Source organism: Neolamprologus multifasciatus, chromosome 23 (genome assembly GCF_963576455.1).
Source record: "Neolamprologus multifasciatus chromosome 23, fNeoMul1.2, whole genome shotgun sequence".
Lineage (NCBI taxonomy): Eukaryota > Metazoa > Chordata > Actinopteri > Cichliformes > Cichlidae > Neolamprologus > Neolamprologus multifasciatus.
In genome coordinates this window covers 26,303,005-26,324,674 of record NC_140460.1, presented here as the reverse complement: position 1 = coordinate 26,324,674, position 21,670 = coordinate 26,303,005, and the positions used below count along the sequence as shown (strand labels likewise).

Below are 21,670 nucleotides of genomic sequence, written 5' to 3'. Positions count from 1 at the left end.
AAGCTGGGATCTTCTGACCTCAAAGTAAAAGTTGCACCATTTGAAACAATAAGTAGTAAGGCACAACTTTTATGTGTGCTGTTTCCATTGCACTTTTTTATTTTGAAGTTTCATTATTGCTCAGCAAGAAGTTGGAGACAAATTGGAGATCTTTCATGCAAACTATAGGCGATCATAGCGATCTGCTATTAGCCAAAGGAAGCAAAAGATTGCAAAGAGGATGATTCACTAAAACTATCGATTTCATGGTAATGATTACCAACAAACTCCAGCAACCACTCGGCAACTGGTGGAGGAATACACATTTTACCTCAGTGACCAGAGGTTGCCAGGGAGTCACAGTCTGATCTCTACGCCTGTGTGACTGCCTCGCATTCAGTGACATTTTAAAAAAAGTTCCAAGTCGAATTTAATTGAAATGACAGTTAAAATTCTTAATATGATTTTTCACTCCAAAAAGACCCAGCCAATTTCTACCATTCCACTTAATTTTACTCCATATTTTCCTCCTGGTCCCACAGTGTGAGAAACACTGAACATCCCCTATTTATGTTGTTTTAGTGTTTTAGTGTTCACATCACTACACTCAAAGCAAAAAAGCAAAGTCAAGTGGCGCTTTACCAGAGAGCACCTGACTGATGAACCAAAGAGGCATCTCAAGCGCAATATGGATAATGGATATTAAGACATCATTACTAGTAATGAGAAGTATTGATGTCCGCATCAGGGCTAGCGGGTTTTCCAGTCGGGCTACCAAAATCCATCTCAGCCCTGCGCGTCGGGCTGTCAGAGGAAGGAAAGATATGTCAATGCTTTTGCATTCTTTCTGAAATGTAGCTGGGTAATTATGTCATCAGCATCGGTGAGCCACTGTCAATATGTGACATATTGAAATCGCCTTTGAATTTGTGCTTGTTTTTTGCTTTCACTTTGCGATCGCTTTAACTGTGTATAGAGAGCGACAGCACTGATTGGTAAGTCACCGATTAATTGCGCACCAATTCCTCTGACATCGTCTTATTAATCGTTAGCTTACTATCAAACATGACAAGTGAAATCTCCTGCAGCAAGCTTAAACATGTGATAGAGGTTGATTGCGCAGAGAATTGCTGATTGTTATGTAAGTATGTGTGTAAAAGCAGCAGGATTTACGCAGGTATTTAGTTGTGCAGAGCCAAACAAGACAGGTCAAGGTGAAGAAGGGGCAGCCAAAGAAAAGCTTACCACAAAACGAAAAAGTTATGACAAATCAGACTATGAGGCAAAAGGAAAGCGCAGCTTTTTTGGTTTCATGGACAAAAGAATTTATGTGGCTGGAATATGACGAGCTAAATAACATAATGTTCTGCCGGGTGTGTTGTGAGTTTCCCTGAATTTCTGAGTCGACAAGCGCCTTTGTTACTGGGACCAGTCATTTTAAGAAAGACCCCATCAGAACCCATGAGAAATGCAAGAAATGCATTATTGTTCAGTCTGCAGTATCTTTCCCAGAACAAACACCAATTGCAAAAAACATACTAAAAATAAACCAAGCATAACAAGAAGTCCTGAAAAATCTGTTTAGAACAGCGTACTATGTTGCAAAGAGTGAACTACCATTGGCAAGATTTAGCAGTATTTGCAAACTTCAAATGTCCTAGATCTTGGTTCCACTTGCCTCTTACTGAACACTGATTCATGTTCTACACAGTTATTGCAAGTTCATAGAAATTTCTGTTCAATTAGAACCAAATATTTGAGTTGATGATTGTAATTTGTTGTTATAATTTGTGTTTTAAATATTTTTAGATTGATGTTTTGTTTCCTTTACAATATTATACATTAAAGTATAATATTGTAAAGGAAACAAAACATCAATCAAAAAATTGTCCTCTTCTTTTTTTATTCGGACTACTTAAATTTATTTTGGGCTACCAAAAACTGAAGAGTGCCTGCCCGAAGGGCTACCAGGGATTTTGAAATTTTGCGAGCCCTGCGCATGTTGTATATAATAGTTTGGACCTATTGCAGGGATCAAGTCCTGAATACGTTTTTCATAAACCTAAAAAAAAAAATCTCAGGATCAAAGCAAGATCTGAGTGTACACCAGCAGATGACGACAATGCACTAAACACAGCAACTGGATGCTCCCCTCTAAAGTTCAGTGAAGTGAGTAAAAGCAACAAGCATTGAAAAGAGCTCTGGCTGATGCTCAGTGTCAAATATGGACCAACCCTTGTGCAGTTCGAGTGCCTGTAGCTCAGAAAAGATTAATAGCATATAGCATGAACTTACAACTTTCCAGGAACTCATTAAACATATATTAAAGCATTAAGCTCAAGCCTAGCAAACAAACTGCAGCTCTGACTAAAAGAAAGCGTTTGCGCCCGCTGAGAAGTTGTCATTTTCAGTGAGCGTGCTGGACTGTACATACTGTAGGCGGTCGAATGGTGCGGGTCGCTCTGCGGGGGTGCTTCAGGGGCGTACAGGAACCTCTCGTTGCACATGTTGCCTTCACAGCAGCAGAAGAAAACATCGGGACTCTCCTTCCTCTCCACACACTCGTTACTGCAGAGGACACAGAGGTGGAAATCAGAAACACTCAATCCTCTCCATGCACTGCAAAAGGACATGGGAGCTATTTTGAACATGCACTCACTCCAGGAGACCTTACGTGAAAAAAAAAAGAAAAAAGGAAAACACACACAACAAACAAACACTGCTTTCCATTCCCTCGCTGCTGCAACAGAGCACATGAAACAAAACATTTATAAAATAACTCCTACACATGCGAACAGACGCACACATGGACGCCGACAATCGCGCTCGCTCTCTCTTCTCACACTCACGCAGCCATCAGATAAAAGCCAAAGGAAGTGGCAGCCGCCCTCGATTTGCTCTGGACTCTCCAGGGAGGTGAGGCGGCGCCGTCTGAGCAGAGGTACCCCGAACTGTGCGGGCTACACATCCGACAACAACTTTATCGTTCGGGAATCAAAAAGGAAAACAGAACTGGCTCAAACCGGTATCCGCGGCCAGGGTGATGCTTTACTCTGGGACAAACTATAATAATCTCTTATTATCATCATCATCTGTTTACCGTCCTGGATGTGGACGCATAATTCACGCTGTGGTTCAGGCTCCCTCGCGCGTGGTAATTAAAATGCAGCCATTTGGATGTGGAATCTCACACAGGGACACAAATTATGCTCAAGGTGATTTTAAATGTATTTAGAGTTGAGGCTGCTGCTTTTGTCCTGATTCAGAGGCAGTGCCGAAATTAATGGGCAGCTTCTCAGCAACAACCCCTGCCACGATTAAAAGCTCGCCCTCTTAGAGCGCACGCATGTCTGGTTAAAGTTTGATATTTCCCGTATTCTGTTACTTACTGATGGGTATTTAACTACTATTTTATACCATGCAACCTTCTAGTGACAGCAGAAAGTTCCCTTAAAATCATCAGCTGAGATTTCTTATGTTTTTTTAAGGTTAAAGGGAGTCTACTGGATGCGAAAACCCAAATGTAAATACACAGAAATGTAATCAAACTACAGTTTATTTACTTTAACTGGACTTCATGAGCTTTTCTGCTTGCTATTTATAAAGCCACTTTATTGTATATACTCAGTGTTTTTTATACAGTGTCCTGTATTTTATTTAAATTTTAGACAGGCGAGGGAAGGTTATCAGGAAACCACTGCACTGTTTGAACAATGTAAATCTTAAAGTGGGACTATTCTGCTAACATCCATATTTTTATTCTTGGACCTTATTAGAGTAGCTATGCATGATTCACAGTTCAAAATAATCCTAATTTGCCCTACATACCCATCAATGATTCTTGCTGTGTGCTTATACTATGACTATAGCAGGTCATTTAGTTCACAGTACCTACTAAGACACACTCCGCTTTCCCAGTAATATGTTATGCATGTGGTAATCAAAGAAAAATTATAATATTAAAAAAATAAATAAAATTGTTTCCTTTTTGCACTGGAAACCTAGAGGACTGTTACTTCAGCCAGACTGTTATCTGAAACCAAAATGGGAAGTTAGATTGTTGTTTTTTTCTCAATATTAAACCAAAGTCATGTGACCTACTTCAATTTTATCAGATAAAACAACCCCAAAATTTTGCTTTTTTCCCCCTCTTTAATTTCTCATGTTAGACAGATATTAGGCAGGCAAACCGGAAGCTGGAGTTAAGAGCAATGAATATTAAAATAATAACCAAAATAATAAGGAAACAAAAGGAGGGAGGCAGGTGGATACACAAGTGTCATAGATAGGTTGATTCGGTGGGTAGGCAGGTGTGATGGTTGAAAAGATAGATAGGTAGCAATGTAAGAAGGTAAGTGGGCGGATAGACAGGTGTAGTGGTAATTACATGTGGTGGTTAGTTGATAGGTAGGAAGCCAGGGTGGCAGTGGGCAGGTAACTATTGGAATAATTGGTTGGTATGCAGAGTGGGTTGGTGGGTAGGGGGTCTGGTCGATTGCCTGGTAGGAGGGTAATTTGTTTGACTGATAGAGTCAATGATTGGGTGGCTAGCTGGTTGGGTAGTTAGGTAGGTAGTGTTGTCGATTGGTTGGTGGGTGGATAGGGAGAGAGAATAATTGGCAGGTTGGATGATGATTGAAGGCTGATTGGTTGTTTGATGTTCAACCTTTCAACTAAAGCCACGTCCAGCCACAATAAATGGCAGTTTAACACACAGCTGACCACACCAAAGCAGTAAAACTCATGTATTTGTTCAGCATATCTTTAAAATGCTTTTTTACCCCCCGTAAATGTTTCCTGCTTACCTGTCGTAGCAGTTGACATCATCTAACCAGCATCCCTGCTTGACAATCTCCACGGTCCCGGAGACATTTTTCCATGTGGCGAAACAGTGCCGCCTCTTGTCTTTCTCGCCGTAGCAGGGTTCGATGCCGCTGCGGTTAGTCCGCTCCTTCTCCCAGCTGGAGTTGTAGTAGGCGCACTCCTGCGTCTCTGAGCGTCCCAGGATGGCGCCTGGTGAGGACAAAGAGGTTATTCTTTAATTTCTTTCATTTTAATTTGAAGGGGAGCATTGTTGACTCTTGCAGGGGAAGATAAATTACTCTATCAAACATGTTGTCAGGTGAAGTCTCAAACACTCATGAAAGAAGCTTTTGAATGAGGAAATTTACAACCGCTGTGGCTGCGAGGTGTAAGAGTTGCTCTCCTTCCTTGTCACCGACAAAGAAGATAATTTAGCTGTGTATCAATAACTGGTGGAAGGACATTTCTTTACAGCCTCCACATATAAAATGAAGTGAAGTCATAAAACATTTCTCAATAATAAAAATTCACTTCTCTGGTACTTTTCTATGTGGACTCCCAGAATGCCTCAGAATCAATACACCAATGAAAAATAAAAGCTTTAAAAAAAATAAAAATAAAAAAGGCAGTTACTGGAGGAACAAAAAAACAAAAGTTCCTGTCCACAAACAAAAGCAGAGCAGGGACGATCGACTTCTCTCCCCGCCAAAATAAAAGGGACTCCGATTTCTTGCAGATGAAGCCTGCAGGCAGCAAACTGATATCCAGGGAAATAACTGCATGACAGCTTGTCAGTTTAGCATTGCTGCCGCTGCCTCTCATCACCTGTCAGAGACTTAGTCCAGTTTAGACTGCTGACAAGTCTGAGGATAGTCAGCCGCTGTTTGCCTGCTTCCTGGCGCTGCAAGCTAAACAGCCCAGACACACAGGAAACAAAGATTACTTCCCACATTATTTGGTTTGTGCTGCTACAAAGTGAAATAAAGAAATTTTGACTCTTAGTCCTCTAAATTCAGTTTTTAAGCCATGAAATGAAACTGAAAGAGTTTCTGAGTTCCTTTATGCTAAATCTCCTTTTCGTTTTACGCATTTCTGTTGAATTCTACCTTCCACAGCCAGCTTTCTGCTATTTGCTGTCGAGATGTAGCAAAAAAACAAAAATCTTTGCTAGAGTTACCCAACGGCCACTGATTGCAAATATATTTGCAGAGGTGTATATGCCTTATATGCTCTGTTTCCCTGTATCTTTGCATATGTGCTTGCACCCATTTCGTATTTTCCTAGCAAAATATAAAGAAATTAGGGGTGTCAAGGCCTCCATACTGCTGCTTTGTACTACAGTACTTGACGCTGATTGTACAAAGCCAGGTTTCCATGGTACAACATTCGCAAGTCTATTAATCAGGTTGTATGTGTGCACTTATACACCACTCTGCATTTAATCATTAGTCATTATTAAGCTTTAGCTCTCTTTCACAGTGTGTCTTTGTCCTGTCCCCCTCCTCACCCCCAGCCAGTCGTGGCAGATAGCTGCCCCTCCCTGAGCCTGGTTTTGCTGATGGTTTCTTCCTGTTAAAAAGGAGTTTTTCATTCCCACTGTTGCCAGGTGCTTGTTCAAAGGGGGTCATCTGATTGTTGGGGTTTTCTCTGTGTTATTGGAGGGTCTCCACCTTAAAATGTAAAGCACCTTGAGGCAATCAGTGTTGCCTCAATCAATTGGTAATCTTGTAAGCTTTTATATATAGGATTCATATTGATGAAAATCTTTGTCAGACCACAATACAACAGATAAATACAATTTCAAAAACATGGAAATGGTGTGCGCTGTCAAAAGGCTCTGAGCTACCTCAGTCTGTTTATATAAGTCAATTAAAGCTATTAAAATGAGGCACTGGTATCCAACTCTGGAGTCAACATTCAGCAGATATACAAATGATACGTGGCTTCTTTTTTGTTGCTGCTAAATGTGCAATTAGTAAGATTTGTGGCCTTTCGGATGAAGAGTGAGAAAAGCCACTAAAGTAGAGGCTGTTAGCTGGACATTTTTTAATAAACAGGATTTGTTATTTATCTCTTTGTACCTGTTTAATTCACTCTTAATTGTCTGTTTTTTGTTTTTGTTAAATTGTTCCACCCTTGCAGGATTTGCGCTCTTGACCTAATTGCCTTTTGTTTATTGCTGCTTTTAATGTCTCAAAAGCACACTGTAATTTAAGAAAAAAGCGGACAAATAGAAAATAATGTTCCAATTTATGGGATCATTATCCGCTCTCCTCTGCCAGTGAAATCACATCGCAGAGGAGAAGAGTCCTGGCCGTGTCTGCAGTCACAGTAGCTTTCAGAAATTAGAGCTTAGCTTGCGTAATGGAGGTTAACTTTAGAAATATCATGTATTTTTCAATAAAATGGCTGCTTAAGTAAAGCCAGTTAATGCCAGCCGGGTCCCCCAGAAGCGTCGCAGGTCTCTTTTCAACGACATTAACAGCTGCAGATGGAAGTGAGAGGAGAATGGCTACTTTACTGGCAGGCGAGGTCACGCTGCCTCTTAGCAGCACCGACAGCATTTTCTCTCTCGTCAAATCCATTTCCCATGAAGCCCCAAACTATTTCACAGCAACAGGTGCAACTGTGAAGTGCTGTCTGCGTGATTGAGAGGAAATGGCTCAAGTAAAGAGGGAGTGAGAGGAGAAAAATAGTTGGGGCTGCTGAATGAGCAAAGCTGAAATAATTGGTTCTCAAAAAAAAAAAACTAAACAACTGTATTTTTCTATATGGTAGCTAATGTTACCAGCAACTTTTACGGCAAGCAATTTTAATGCCTGTCCATGAGTTACATAGAAGTACAATTCAATTCTTTTTGGGAAGGCTTTCCACAAAGACGAGGTTTAGGAGGGTGCTTATGAGAATCTGTGACCGTTCTTCCAGAAGCGCATTTGTGAGGTCAGACATTGTTGGGTGAGAAGTCCTGGCTCACAGTCTCCACTCTAATTCATCTCAAAGGTGTTCTACCTGGTTGAGGTCAGGACTCTGTGCAGGCCAGTCAAGTTCTTCGACACCAAACTCGCTCATCCATGTCTTTATGGACCTTGCTTTGTGCACTGGTGTGCAGTCATGTTGGAGCAGGAAGGGGCCATCCTCAAAACTGTTCCCACAAAGTTGGGAGCATAAAATTGTCTAAAATGTCTTGGTATGCTGAAGCATTAGTGCATGAGTTGCTTTCACTGAAACTAAAGAGGCCGAGCCCAACTGCTGAAAAACAACCCCACACCACAATCCCCCCTCCAACAAACTTTACACTTTGCACAAAGCAGTCAATATCGTTTAGTACCGTTCCCCTGGCAACTGCCAAACCTGAACCCGTCCATTGGAATGTCGGATGGAGAAGTGTGATTGATCACTCCAGAGAATGTGTCTCCACTGCTCTACAGTCCAGTGGCAGCATGCTTTACACCACTGCATCCGATGCATTGCGCTGTGCTTGGTGATGTAAGGCTGCAGCTGCTCGGCCATGAAAACACATTCCACGAAACTCTCTACACACCAGTTCTAAGCTAATCTGAAGGCTGCATGAATTTGGAGATCCGCAGTGATCGAGTTGGTGACCAGAACACCTGCTGACCCCGCTCTGTGATTTTACATGGCCTACCACTTTGTGGCTGAGTTGCTTTGTTATTGCACTAGTAATGAAGAAATTTCATGACTGGACTTTTTTCACATGTGGCATCCTATCACGGTACGACGCTGCAATTCATTGAGCTTCTGGGAGCTACTGATGTGGATGGATAAGTGAATACTTTTGACAATACAGTGTAAGTTGGTGTTGGATTATATAAAGCAATTCTCCAGCTGCACAGTCCAACAATAAGTGACTTTAAGATACATCAATACGTTTCCATGACTTAGAGGATGTTAGTTTGATGTTGTGTTACATAAGGCATTTATTCTGTATAGTGGGCTATTGTTTCCATTTATGGCCCCCACTCCACTCCTCATTCATCCATTCACACACTTATTTATACAAGAACCTATATTTTAACCTAACATTCACACACTCACACTCTGACAGATGCATCCCAGGCAACTCGAGGGCCAGTATCTTGCTTAAGGATACTTTGACATACATGGATATCTAAACACAAGTCTGCTGATTGGTAGATGAGTACTGTAACAACAATAACAATGTTTTTAAATTGTTGCAACATCTATCTGTGAGTCTCTGATTTGATGACATGATGGTACAGTTATGTCTTCGGCCTTGCCGTGATGGTGCAAAAGCTGCACAACTGGGAGAAATGGCTTGGGACAGTGCATGTGAAGTCAACTTTGTTGTCCAGTGCCGTTCCTCCGGCACCAGACAGTTAGTATAACAAAGAACTATATCCTTTTTTATTTTGCCTATGGTTGCCTGTCCACCACTATTCATTTAGCGTTGGGTTCACTTTCAAATTAGGCTTTTAAAACTGTTCTAATCATTCCATGGTGCAAGGAAAACAGGCAGCGGTAGACCATTGACTCCTGTGTTCTTAATAGTAAAATTACTACTTTTGTTAATATAGCCCAGAGAGCAATAAAATGGCTTCAGCTCCCCGTGGAAAAGTAAAACTGAGAAAATGGCCTAAAAACAGCACACACCTGAACTCAGGGCGATTTCTTAAAATTGTTTTTTTTTTTTTTTTTTTTTTTTTTTTTTTACTTTCAACCAATGAACCACAGGCGTTCCTGTACGAAACGACTTCAAAGAAACCAAACTATCCCAGCTTACCCAGAGAAACAGTCGTTATTGTAAATGTGTCTTTAGGAGTAAAATTGCTGTTTTTGTCAATGGAGTCTGGTGGCTGCTTCCAACAGCAATTAACACAAACATCAGAATTTAGTTTCCTGCGAACTGCTGCAGCTCTTTTACTGTATCCTGACCTCAGTTTGTTCTCAAAGGTTGCTTTGACAAAAAACAGAACATTCAGAGAAAATGCCAAGATGTAGACTGCGTACTGCCTTTCAGCCTTAACCCCCCCCCCCCCCCCCAAACAAACAAAACAAAAAAAAAAAAAAAAACCCACAAGCACAGGAAAAATAAGTATGCACTATGCTAATGTGTAATGATGCAAAGGAAAAAAGTACAGTGGAATAAAGTCACGGATATGTGACTGTACAGGGGGGAAAAAGGAATTTGCCCTAACGTGCATTATAGCAGAAATAACGCCACGGGGAAGATTACCTCATCTGACGTGTGGTTTATGTGGTCTTCATTTTCCCTCCCAACCCTCCAACTCCTCCCACAAATAAACACATTTAAAACTTTCTAGGTTTGTATCTGTGTGCATTTCACTCCTTTTCAAGATAATAGAAAAAAAAAACCTACTCGACTGCAGCGATCGTGCCAAATTAAGGTAAACAAGAGTGGTAAATGTCGATGCTTGAGTTGGCCAAATTAACAACTTTTTTTTTCTTCCCCCTGAAAACACAAACTCCTGCCAAGACACCCTTCAGCAAAACATTCACATCTGCAGTGGGGATTATACGTGACAAAGAGTTGTTGAAAAGCCTGGTTTTCCTGTCACAGCCATTATACATTTGCATAAAACACAGCAAAAGAAAAACTCCCTTCAGACATCCCATCATGCCTTTAGGTTGTTGTTTGGTTGCAGTTGGGTTCCAAGCCACATCTGGAGGTTGAGGGGAAAAGAAAAAAAAAGGAAAGGAAATTTGTTTTCTTTGACCGGCGAAGAATGATGAACCAAAAACCAACCAAAAAAATAAATAAATAAAGGTGGGAAGACCAGATTTTCCAAAGCACGGATTCCCTGAAGGCAGTGACAGATAAGGAAGGCGAGGTGATGCTTACCCTGAAAGATCCTATCCTCGAATAACCTATGATGTTACGCATGCGTCTAAATACGAGTGGCAAAATCCCTGGTGGTGTTTTGCTACACTTATCCACTCCAATCAGCCCTTTAGCAGTTTAAGTGTTCACTGTATGGCGCCTGCTTTCTATTATTTCTCTGCTTCCTAGATGGGGATGAATGCACCGCTCCCCTCACTGGCCTCTCGTGGGAGCTGAAGGCGCTAATGATGGAGAGGTACGCCGAGGTAAAGCGGAAGGTTAGCTCATTAGCCACTTCTGGTGCGACTGCATTAGCTGTGCTAGCGCTGATCCCCCGTGGACGTCACGTCGCGGTGCTTGGAAAATGCAGTTTCTATCAAGCATGGGATGGTTTCCAGTGAGTGCAGGCGGCCTGATAAGCAACTTCATTACAAGGAAGTCTTAATAAAACAAGCGTTCAGCACAGAGCAAACATTGTTGCATACTTGTGCACTCCAGTTGGATAAATAAAGCCCAGAAGAGTAAAAAATATATGGCTCACAAGTTTGAGATAAGGTTAATTTGTGAGACCAAACACCAATCTATCCGCTATCTTGCCGTTTATGGCAAAGAGAAGCTTAAACAACTCATGTTTTGACTTTATCTTTTTCGAAAATGGCTAAAATGATATTGATGTTGCTCCAGCTGTGAGACCAACTGTTTTTTGACCAAATCTGTGTTGCTTTCCATCTATTCTTTACACTGTCAATCTGAATATCGAACCTTAAGGGCTTAGAGTGCATAATAAGGGTGTAACATCTGCTACGCTACGCTAGGTTCGGTATCTAAAGCCAAAGTGTCAGCAGTCTATTTGTGTTGATGTGCTGGAACAAAAACTCTTGGTAGAGCTTAAGCTCTAGTTTTCCATCAGCGACAGTATGTTAGCGGGGACTGTTCAAGTGGATAAACACAAAAACTAAGGTAAAAGTGGTCATAGAACACTTTTACTCGCTATGGAAGCTCCTGGGCTTGGGATCAGCACTGGGGCGTCCGGTTTCAAACTGGAGCACTTTCATCTATAAGGTGGCCACTGGGAACACCATGCAACAAGTGGTTCTTAAACCAGTGGGGATAACACTGGAACTGTGCTAACAATGCATTGGTAGAAAAACGGCAATATTGTGCGTCTTCAAGTGACACAACAAGGGCGAATCCCGAGTTCAACTTCTCTCATTTTTGAGGTGAGCTACTTAAATGGATACCAATGAGATTCAAGGATACTGCTGACTGATAGGGATGGTCAATATGTTAGGGTCTTCGTGTAACCCAAGTAACCGAGCTCCAAATGTAATTTTAAATAGCCTTATATGTGGACAGGGCTTTATTGAAAGTTTACTGGCAGCATCTGAGTGCTTTAATTATGATCAATATTACACTTTGTTCATATATTTTAAAGCATTATTTTTGATTTTGTTATTTATTTTTTAAAAAGGGACACTCAAGATTTGTTATATGTAGTCATGCCAGCTTTTCCCTTCATAGTGTGAATCTTTTCCAAGTTTCCAAGGACAATGGGGTAAAATTTCCACCGTGAAGCCTGAACCACAAAATGATTGCCAGAATTTTTTTTTTTTTAAATTTTGTGGTTTTAGTTAACCTTTGACAAATTTTAAAAAAAGAAAGAAAAGAAATTAAATATCAATTTGCATATATGAGTTTTCATTTGTAATATTTTTGCTATATCTGGTATTTTTACGCAACTTATTGCTGACAGTTTTTCTTAAACAAAAGCAAATAAAATGGTTAGGGTTTAAAAAATAAAAATAAAAAACAAATATGATGTAGAGGTGTTAAAAGCTTATGTACTGAAACTGGGGTGCTGCACCTACATCAGCACCTCACCTCATGATTTCTTACAGTGTTTTTTTTTTTTTTTTCCTTTTGTTTCCAGCCAGATGATGAGCCTGGTGTCAATGTAGGTTAAAACAAAACAAAACAAAAACAAAACATGGAGACCTTTCAGATGGTACAGCTGATTTTGAGCAGCCACCTATCCCACATGGTGACTTTTTTTAGTTAATCCAAAAATATACTTTTGGTTTTCTCGAGTGAATGATCAGATCACACGTCCGTGGTGCCAATGGGTGCTTCTGTTTTTCCACATCACCAACATTAAACTCGCGCAGAAAGTACTAAACCTTTGATACTGCTGCTCAAACTTGGAATGAGTTTAAAGTTGATTTGTGTGTCTATGAAGTTACGAGGGCTCAAAATGCTCAAATTTAACAGGGACCAAATTTCAACTCAACTGTATGTACTTCAAAGGCCTGTAACCCAGAAAATATTCTTAGTATAGAGGCAAAATTTGCATGACTTCATTAAATATACTACAGTAATTAGTCTAAAAACAAAAAAGGAACTCATCTGATTCTGAGGGGTCATGGCGGATCTGATTTAAATGAATTATTTCTTAAGATGTTAGCTCCCATGAAACACGTCAACAGCTTCATTCAGGTATTACAGTGTGCCTCAAAGAGCTGCAAGCTATGTGAACTGCAAATACAGCGCTGAGTTGTAAATACAGCCGTTAAGAGCTCAAATCAATCACTCCTCTGAAATGAGGTGACAGTACAGGCCGGCTGCCTATAGCGCTGTGCGCCAAAGGTGGCCAAGAGAGCTGCTGGGTAGCATGGCGGATGTGAAGGATATAAAGCAGAGAAATCAATCTTCTGACTAAGTTGCAGCTCAGAGTTCACTAAAGTGGATAATGTCACCGAGCGATTGTGCAAGGACATACAATAATAGGGCTTCCACCCACAAACACACATGCTGGCAATAAAGAGATGCCGTGCTCAAAGATATCTCACGTGTGGAAATGTCAAACACAAGCGGCACGGGCTCACTTTGTTTACCCGTGATGAGGTCGGTTGGACTACAGACGCTCTTAATGCAAGGCTGCTTTCTTTGCGATGACGCTGGTAACGTATATTTAATTCATTACAAAGTAAATGAAAGTGTCAGGGTGTCGAGATAAATGAACCAAAACACAGGAAACAAAAAGAGTAAAAGCAAAGTAATGAACAGAGGAGGGAAAATTAAGCAGCTAAAAGCAGCGGTGTGCTATTTAGCCTTAATCAACATGCCTGGCTAATTGATAGTAATGGTTGTCAGGGAGGTTATGCTGGAAGGTAAGCTCACGGCGGGGTAAACAGGAAAAGAAAAGCATCCATTTACACTTCATATGGAGTCCATGCATCAGCTCATCCTTGGAACACTTTTTGTGACGTTTAATTGGTCATCCCCATCAAAAAAAAGAAAACAAAAACAACACTACTTCCTTCCTACTTTCACACTCTCCTCTCTTTTTGTGAGCACAAGTGACCACAGTGGATTTTACTCGGGCGCTTCCATCCGTACGAGAGATTTATCAAGGTTAACCGTGACCTACTTTAGCAGCGGACATTTCAGTAAAATGTCTAAACACCTCGACCTACTTCTCAATTCACTGGGGGCTATTCTCCTCACCCCTCGCTACAGCTGGCTGCTAGTGGTTATTCCAAAATTTTATCCCATCCCCACAGCAATTAAGCTCCCTGTTATTAAAGAACTATAAAACTGGCGAGAAATAAACTAAGGATGCAAATATTCCTGCAAAGAACCCTGCAAACAGAGAGAGCGTAATAAGAGGATGGAAAAGATGTCAAACTTGGCAGAGACGCTGCGACTTGAGGAGATTACTGATCATCTGTAGTCCGCATTGAGAATTCAATCTTTTTTTTGTCACGAGGCCAAAAGGTCACTTTAGGCGCACACAAATGAGAGACATTGAGTTTGAGAGTTGCAGCAGGAAGATGCAGAAGGCAATGAGAAAACATATAACCACGTGTAAGTAAATCATATTTATACGAAAAGGCTCCACAGGTGGCTGTTCAACATGGTAAAATGGACCAGTTTTAATGACTCAGTCAATCTAGTTCTGAATTAAAATGAATCCAATAAAATGCACTTTTGTGCCTGAAGCAATGCAAATGTGAGAAACTGAGATACCGTCATGTACGGCTGAGCAGTAATTACACTCTAATTTGATCTTATTTTACAAGCATAACTCCCTGTTTCTTTACTTCAAAAAGCTGGTCACTGATCCCCTGGCAATCTCCTCTTACTAGAGAAAAATGTATGTTCCTCAAGTGGTTGATGAGTGGTTGCTGGAGGTTGCAGGGATTGATAAGGTCCTAGTGACCAAAGCAACAGCAAGAAGATTTTGGGTGTGCCATTGTTTATGTCATTGGTTGCCTATTATGTGAATGAAAGGTCCCAACAACTCCAGTATACCACCTTTGCAACCAATTCCACATATCGACAGTTGTACTTCCCGCAAGCACTGGCCAAACAGTTGGAAACTAAAAAACTCCTCAGAACACGCAGTTTGTTGCTGACCAGTCTCTAGGCCTGTATGACTTGGGCTTTACTGTTTAGTTAGGCTTCAGTCAAGACCCATCTACAGGGTTTAGTTCCTAATTAGACAACCTTATGGTCTCCACGATATGCAACTTTATTTAATTGTTTGACAGAATCTACAGATGCATTGGGATATACTTTATGAGACTGTAAAGTATATCCCAGATCAGATCTTCGAAATGATCTGCTGCTGTTGCTCAGAACATAACCTCCGGAGCATTAACTTCTTACAGGAACAGTTGTGAAACACGTTAAAAAGGTTTTAACCTTGTATTTCCTCTCCTTTTACTGCACGTTGTTACTCAAATGGCTCCCCAGATGTCCAGAGAGGGATACATAGGATCCCGAGAACTGGCACATGGCTCTTTATTAGCAAAGCGAGATGGTTCTGGTGCGATCAGTCGCCAGGCCAGCGAGGTGTATGCTGGGTGGGAAATGACCACCAACCACCTGCCAAATGTTAGAGAAATTTCGACTGAGCCACTCTGGCAGGAAGCCAGCCAACGCCCGGAGGTTTTTTGTTCTCTCTGCCGGCTGGTGAAACCCATGAAGTGTTTGATTAATTTAAAGTCCTTGAGCTTGCGTGGCAGGAGGCCTTTTTGTCCCTCTGAGTTTGAAGAGCAACACTTACAGTTTAAAGAAAAAAGGCAAGGGAAAAACAACAACAACATCTGCCAAACGGGCCAAATTTCAGCCTCACAGTTTGGAAAACATGCCACTACTTCATAAAAATAAATGTATATTTGGCTCCTTGCCGCTGCCAGTTGTGTTAACACCACAATGATTCAACCTATATCGTGGCGGAGGACGTGTAATCTCTGGGTCGTGGAGGGCAGAAATATGGCAAAAAACAACAAAAAAAAACAAAGAAACCTGGGACCTGAGCTTGTCATCAGTGGACAATAACGGCGTTTAAATGTGACATTTCAGACTCAAGAACAGCCCATCCGAGCGTTTTCTGCCTGATGACTGTTGTTGAGGAATACAGGAACTAATATCCAATTTCCTGTGTGCGAGGCCCTGGTCACAGGGGCAGGCTGTGCTGCACTCTTGCTCTGCAGCCTCATAATGAAGTGGCATTTTGGCGGGCCGGGCCTGCGCTCAGCACTGCGTGCACTGAAGTAGGTAAACAACTCATTCATCAAGGCTTTTTTTGTGTGCCTGCCAGCAGCGGGGATTGTTCGTTATGATGGAATTTGTTCTAAGGATCAACTTATCATCTGCGTCCGCAGCCCAGATGAAATAGATTGGAGGTGATGTATGGGCGTTTGGGGCGCTGGTTTGTGTGGGAATCAGCCCGACCCGCAATGTAAAAAAAAAGAAAAGAAAAAAGAAACTCAGCATGAGCGATGGGCTTTGAATAAAGACGTTTGGGCTGAGACCACAGGTCAAAACGCCGTCTGCAGAACTGGCCTCTTGGCTTCCCGGCAATGCTCTTTTTTTGCTCCTGATGCAACCTGACACTCCTCTCCCTCCCAAGATAACTGACTCAAGACACGACTAAATGCAGCTTTTACATGTCGGAGAAAAACTTCTAATCGTGAGCGGTGTTGAACACTCTGCCGCGAAAAGCCATGCACGTGGAGCAGAGGCAGTTCCAAAGTTGTGCAGCAGAGCAGTGAAATAAGCAGGGAGCACAACGAGTGCCAGTCCAGTTTAGACATGCACACAGAGAAATAAACAGAATTGACATGACTTCGGGGTCGCGTTGGGTTCAGGCAGAAAAGGTTTTATAAGCCGTCAGGTCTTGTTTTGAGCTGCAGCTCTTCCTCTGATGGTACTTTATCAAATAGGTATCTGTTATGACTACGTTAATAGAGGAAAAACAAAAAAGTCCACATGGAAAATGAGTGAGTGTATAGCTATGATGCTGAGACGATTTGCTGTCAGATTGTGGCACATGGCGAGGGTGTAAAACCGATTCAGTTGCAGTTGTTAAACAGCTTGAATGTGTTTTTAAAAGTGTGTATCAGCCCTCTGTACTAATGGGCTGATACACAGAATTCATTAGTACAGAACCCTCTGTACTAATGAATTTATGATGGCTCAAAAATGCACACGCACAAAATTTCTACTCACCAGCCCCATGTACTTCCAGGACCTCTAGTCATTATTTGAAGGTAAAATTTTGCATGATTTCATTAAATATACTAAGGTTATTGTTTAAAAAATCCAGGTGACTCTAGTGGGAACTTTTCACAGACTATTTGACCTACTTTATATTAAAAGACCCTTATTTTCCAATCTCCTGTTACAACGCCATATCTCGGTTTTTGGAACGTGGCCCACTTGATGGGCGAGACTGGACTTGAAAGCACGAGTGTACCATCGTGTCGGTGTTGGTGGCATCATTTAGGTGACGTAATCAGTCCAGCTCATATTAAGGAGAGAGAGATACTGCAACAGCCTTAAAAAAACATCACAACTCACTGAGAAAAAATTAAAACTCATTGCATTGTTTCCTAATTTCAACTCTTTTTCAAGTGCCAAGGTCATTGTAGTTAACCCAAACTAAGATAATAATCAAAAAGAGTAAAAGTAAGACTGAAACTAATAAAAACTAAACTGATTTAAAAAAAAAAAAAAAAAAAAAAGTCAAAATGAAACAAAAATAAAACCTGTGCTAACTCAGTTAAGCACCACTATAAGTGGCTATGGAGGACACAACAACAATAACAAGCTCAGTTTCAGACAGTTTTTTTTCTACCCTCGGATCTCTGAGGTCAGAGAGGGGGACCATGAAGCCCCGCCTGCTTGACTTTCAAACCTTTTCATGACGAGCAGCCAATAAGAGGAAAGACTGCTTTAAAGGGGTTGCAGGAGCTACACTCAGGAGTTGCACAGAGATAAAGAAGGATCATTTTTTAACTTTGAATCATGCAAAGCAACTGTAGCAGTTAAAAGTGAAAATATCAAGTCTGAGTTTGACAGAGTCTCAGTTAGTTCGACCAAATGTTGTGGTTTCCTCCTTTTTTCTGCCTGAACAAATGTTATTATTTTTATTATATCATCATTATATTATTTCCAAAATGTAACTAAAACAACTTAAAATTACAGTAATGGAAATGCAAAGTCCCTAATAATCATAAACAGCCCACTGCAGAGTAGTCGCATGTAGTAAAGACTTGTAAAGATCCTTGTAGGCTCAGCTGTACTTAACAAGTAGTTCATGGCTCCTTTGATTTGATAGGTTGCTGAACCGTGGTCTTGGGGTGGAAGTAGAGCCATCAAAAATCCTGAGTCTGAGACCTTATCTGCTGAGCAAAATAAAAAAAAACAAAAAAAACCCCCTAAACAAACAAGTACCTGAACAAACTAAACGTAGTGCTACTTCTCCATATCCACCATCCCATCTTTCTCCCTGACTCCAAAAACGTGGGCACTGCCAGTTAGAAATGCATCCCACCGCCTGCCTCCGGGGCAGCTCCTGGTCGGCTCGGATAAAGATTTTTTCCACCATTTATAGCCGCTCCACTATCACAGGCATTAGGCAGCAGGGGCGGCATGGGAGACCATCGTCCCACGGTGAGGTTACCACCTCACAGTATGGATATTATGCACAATTTCAGAGCCCTGGCAGCAGAGTGTTTTATTTATTTATTTATAAAAAAATAAAAAAAACACTGTACAAAGTGTGATGAGCCACTGCTAATGGAGCTGCTTCATGAGATTTCCTGTGCTGATTTTTAACCTCAAATAGGTGACAATTGCAGAAATGACAGGAAAGATGACGAGCTTTGTTCTTTGCATGTGAAATTATGTCAAATTAGAGAAGCTGGGAAGGAAAGTTATATAATTGCATTCATTTAATTTCCAGCAGCAGCAGGAGCGGCAGCGGTTGAATAAATGGGGAGGTGAATGTCTGGTCTGTGCATAAAACCGCTCTTTTACTTATTTATTTTACAGTAGACAGTAATTTTACAGAGATCTCGCTGGAGACCTGTGTTAATGCTCAATCAGATGGTGTCGTGACACGGCAGGGGTGGTTGGGTTGGCTCGGGCGAGCCGGTCACAAAGACCGCACTCTTTCCACGGTTGGGGAGGAGGGGGAGGGCATTAAAAACCACCGCACTCAGCAACTGAATCCAATCCCTTTAATCCTCGCTGGTATGCCCGAGCCCGGCAGTCTCTGCCTCAATTAGCACTGATGGAGTCCGCCGTCGGACAGGTCAGGGGAGCACCTGGGTCTCCTTAGCCTTGAGTGGTGGCAGGCTGTAGGAGCAAATACCAGTGCGGCAGCCCCAGTGTCTCTTGTGCGGTCGGACTCTGCGTGCCGTACATTCTTTACAGGACGAGCAATTTAAAAGTGCCTTGTTATCTCTCTGCAGAAGGATCTGCCAAAGTCCCCACCTCACCCCACCAGCCTGCTGCTCCCCTCCGATCCCCCACCCTCTCTGTGCTTGAAATGTTTGGATTTATTTGAAGGGTATGTTAAGTGCCACTTGGGCTTAAAGCTGAACTGCTTATTGAGTTTGCAGTGATGCTGCAATATCGGCAAGCCTGCAAGCACGGGCGTTTCAATTCATTTCTATAAAACAAGCAATCAATGAGCGAAGACTAGAGGAGGGGGGAGAGGCAGGAGGCAGAAGAGCCATTGCACGTATTATTTATTTATATATTTATAAACTGTATATTTATATACAGTTTAGTTTTTATTAGTTTCATATACATACGCACACACATATATATATATATATATATATATATATATATATATATATATATATATATATATACACATGCGCATATATATGCGCATATATATATATTGATATATTTTATATATAAATATGCTCCATCTTAGTAGTCTTAGTAATTTTGGGGGTAAAAAAAAGTTGCAGGATAAAAATAAAACGACTGTATTTAAAAATTAAAATTAAAAAACTTTTAAGAGTCAAAACAACACCTTATATGGGGTAAAATGGCCCTTTGCAAGCTCATCAAGTTAGTCTGATGACTATCAGAGCATGTTTGCATGCTTTAATGTCAGCATGGCTCCACATGTCACCAGTGTAAGACCTCTGAAGAGCTGTTAACAGGATGCTTTCGCCACATGTGGGTTCAAACTTCCTCTCTAAATGTTTTTTTAAATACACATGAAAACATTCAAAATCACCTGTGACTAGAAAATAGTTTGAAAGTTAGTCTTTGTATCACTATTTCATGCACGTACAGTTGTTGGATAACATAACAAAACAAACAAACAAGTACACAGATAAGAACAGGTATACCGTGAATTTGGCTTGTGGTGTTTACAGATGGCTGCAGTCCTTAAGTTCACAGATTCATTCACCACCACTCTCTCTCCAATTTGTCTACACTCTGTGCTATACTTTATAAGAAAGGTAAAAAGGCAAAAAGGCCCAGAATGCATCATAAAAAACCCAAAGATGTAGCATTAGCATACTGGCCTCCGACCTTTTGTGTGGACACTGCTATATGGAAAAGAGCTGGCCACACCCTGTAATAAATGACATTAAAATCACTGATACAGTCCGGCTCTGAACGGTTAAATACCTAAAACTGTTCTGCCAACAGTAAGAAGATGTAACTGTGATAAGTAAATGTCAGTCAAAAACAAAGTACTGGTTCTGTATGTGTAACATACAGAGCAGGGAGTCTCCAAGTATGGGCCGCAAATGTACTGCAGAGGTCACTTACAACAACTCAAACTCTTAATTCTTAAAGATTTTTTATATTTTAATAAATAAGAATATAAACTGTCCTCTCTTTCCATTTTCTCCATAGGGCTCACTGTTAAGTGGCCGCCCCGCTTGATATACTCCTCAATGAGAGCCATCATGGCTGCCTTTTGGGCACACGGTTGTTACTGCTGTCGGCTCACAGCAAGAAGGTCGTGGGGTTGAATCCGTCAGCTAGCTGAGGTCTTTCTATACATCTCCTCCAGCTACCCCAGCTTCCTCCCACAGTCCAAGAACATGGATGTTAGGTTAATTAGTGATCTATGTGATGTGAATGCTCGTCTGGTTGTCTAACCCTGTGATAGCTGGGATAAGCTCCAGCCCAACTGTGACCCGGTGCCCTTTTAAACTTTTATACATCTCAATCCAATAAAATACGATACATTTTAGTAGTCTGAAATAAAATCAAATAGATTATGCTGTTAAAAAGTATTTTTTTCAACCAGGTTTTTTTTTTTTTTTTTGCCCTGAAAACATTTGCATTTTAAAAAGAAACTCAACATAACAAAGGCACATGATTTGAAAAGGTCTTCTTTAGTATTATTTCTTATCCTCAACTTGTCTTCTATCTCATCATTAGTAGAAAAGAGCTTAAAGCAGAAGCTTTGAGAGAATGCTTTTCAGTAAGTAAACTCATCAGAAGGTCAAAATGACTCAATGTAGACACACGGAAGATGCTTCTGTGCTCGTGTGATGATTGCAGATGTGATTAAAAGGCTCTCACATTTCAAACTGGGCTGTGGCGGCGTGGGTACGGCTCATATAAAGGCCGTTCAGGGGAACTAGACACGGTTAGCCCACGCTGGATCACAGGCAGTGGCTGGTGCTGCTAGTGCGTATAACTACCGCACCGCCTTGCTCTGAGTCACCTCACATGGCCCACCAAGACATGTCTGCCACTTAGCTATGTTCACTGTTTGCACTCGCC

General features: G+C 41.3%; 1 protein-coding gene across 2 annotated transcripts in view; it reads right to left on the bottom strand.

The window, feature by feature from the left end:
* The window catches only part of LOC146491686 (activin receptor type-2A), a 76,922-nt gene that overhangs the window by 40,568 nt on the left and 14,684 nt on the right, over positions 1–21,670 (bottom strand). For both annotated transcript variants that reach the window (XM_085150508.1, XM_085150509.1), the window contains exons 2-3: positions 4,785–4,992; positions 2,414–2,547 (exon numbers count right to left, since the gene is read on the bottom strand). In XM_085150508.1, the coding sequence (XP_085006634.1) occupies positions 2,414–2,547; positions 4,785–4,992 (342 nt within the window). The remainder of the gene's footprint in view (positions 1–2,413; positions 2,548–4,784; positions 4,993–21,670) is intronic.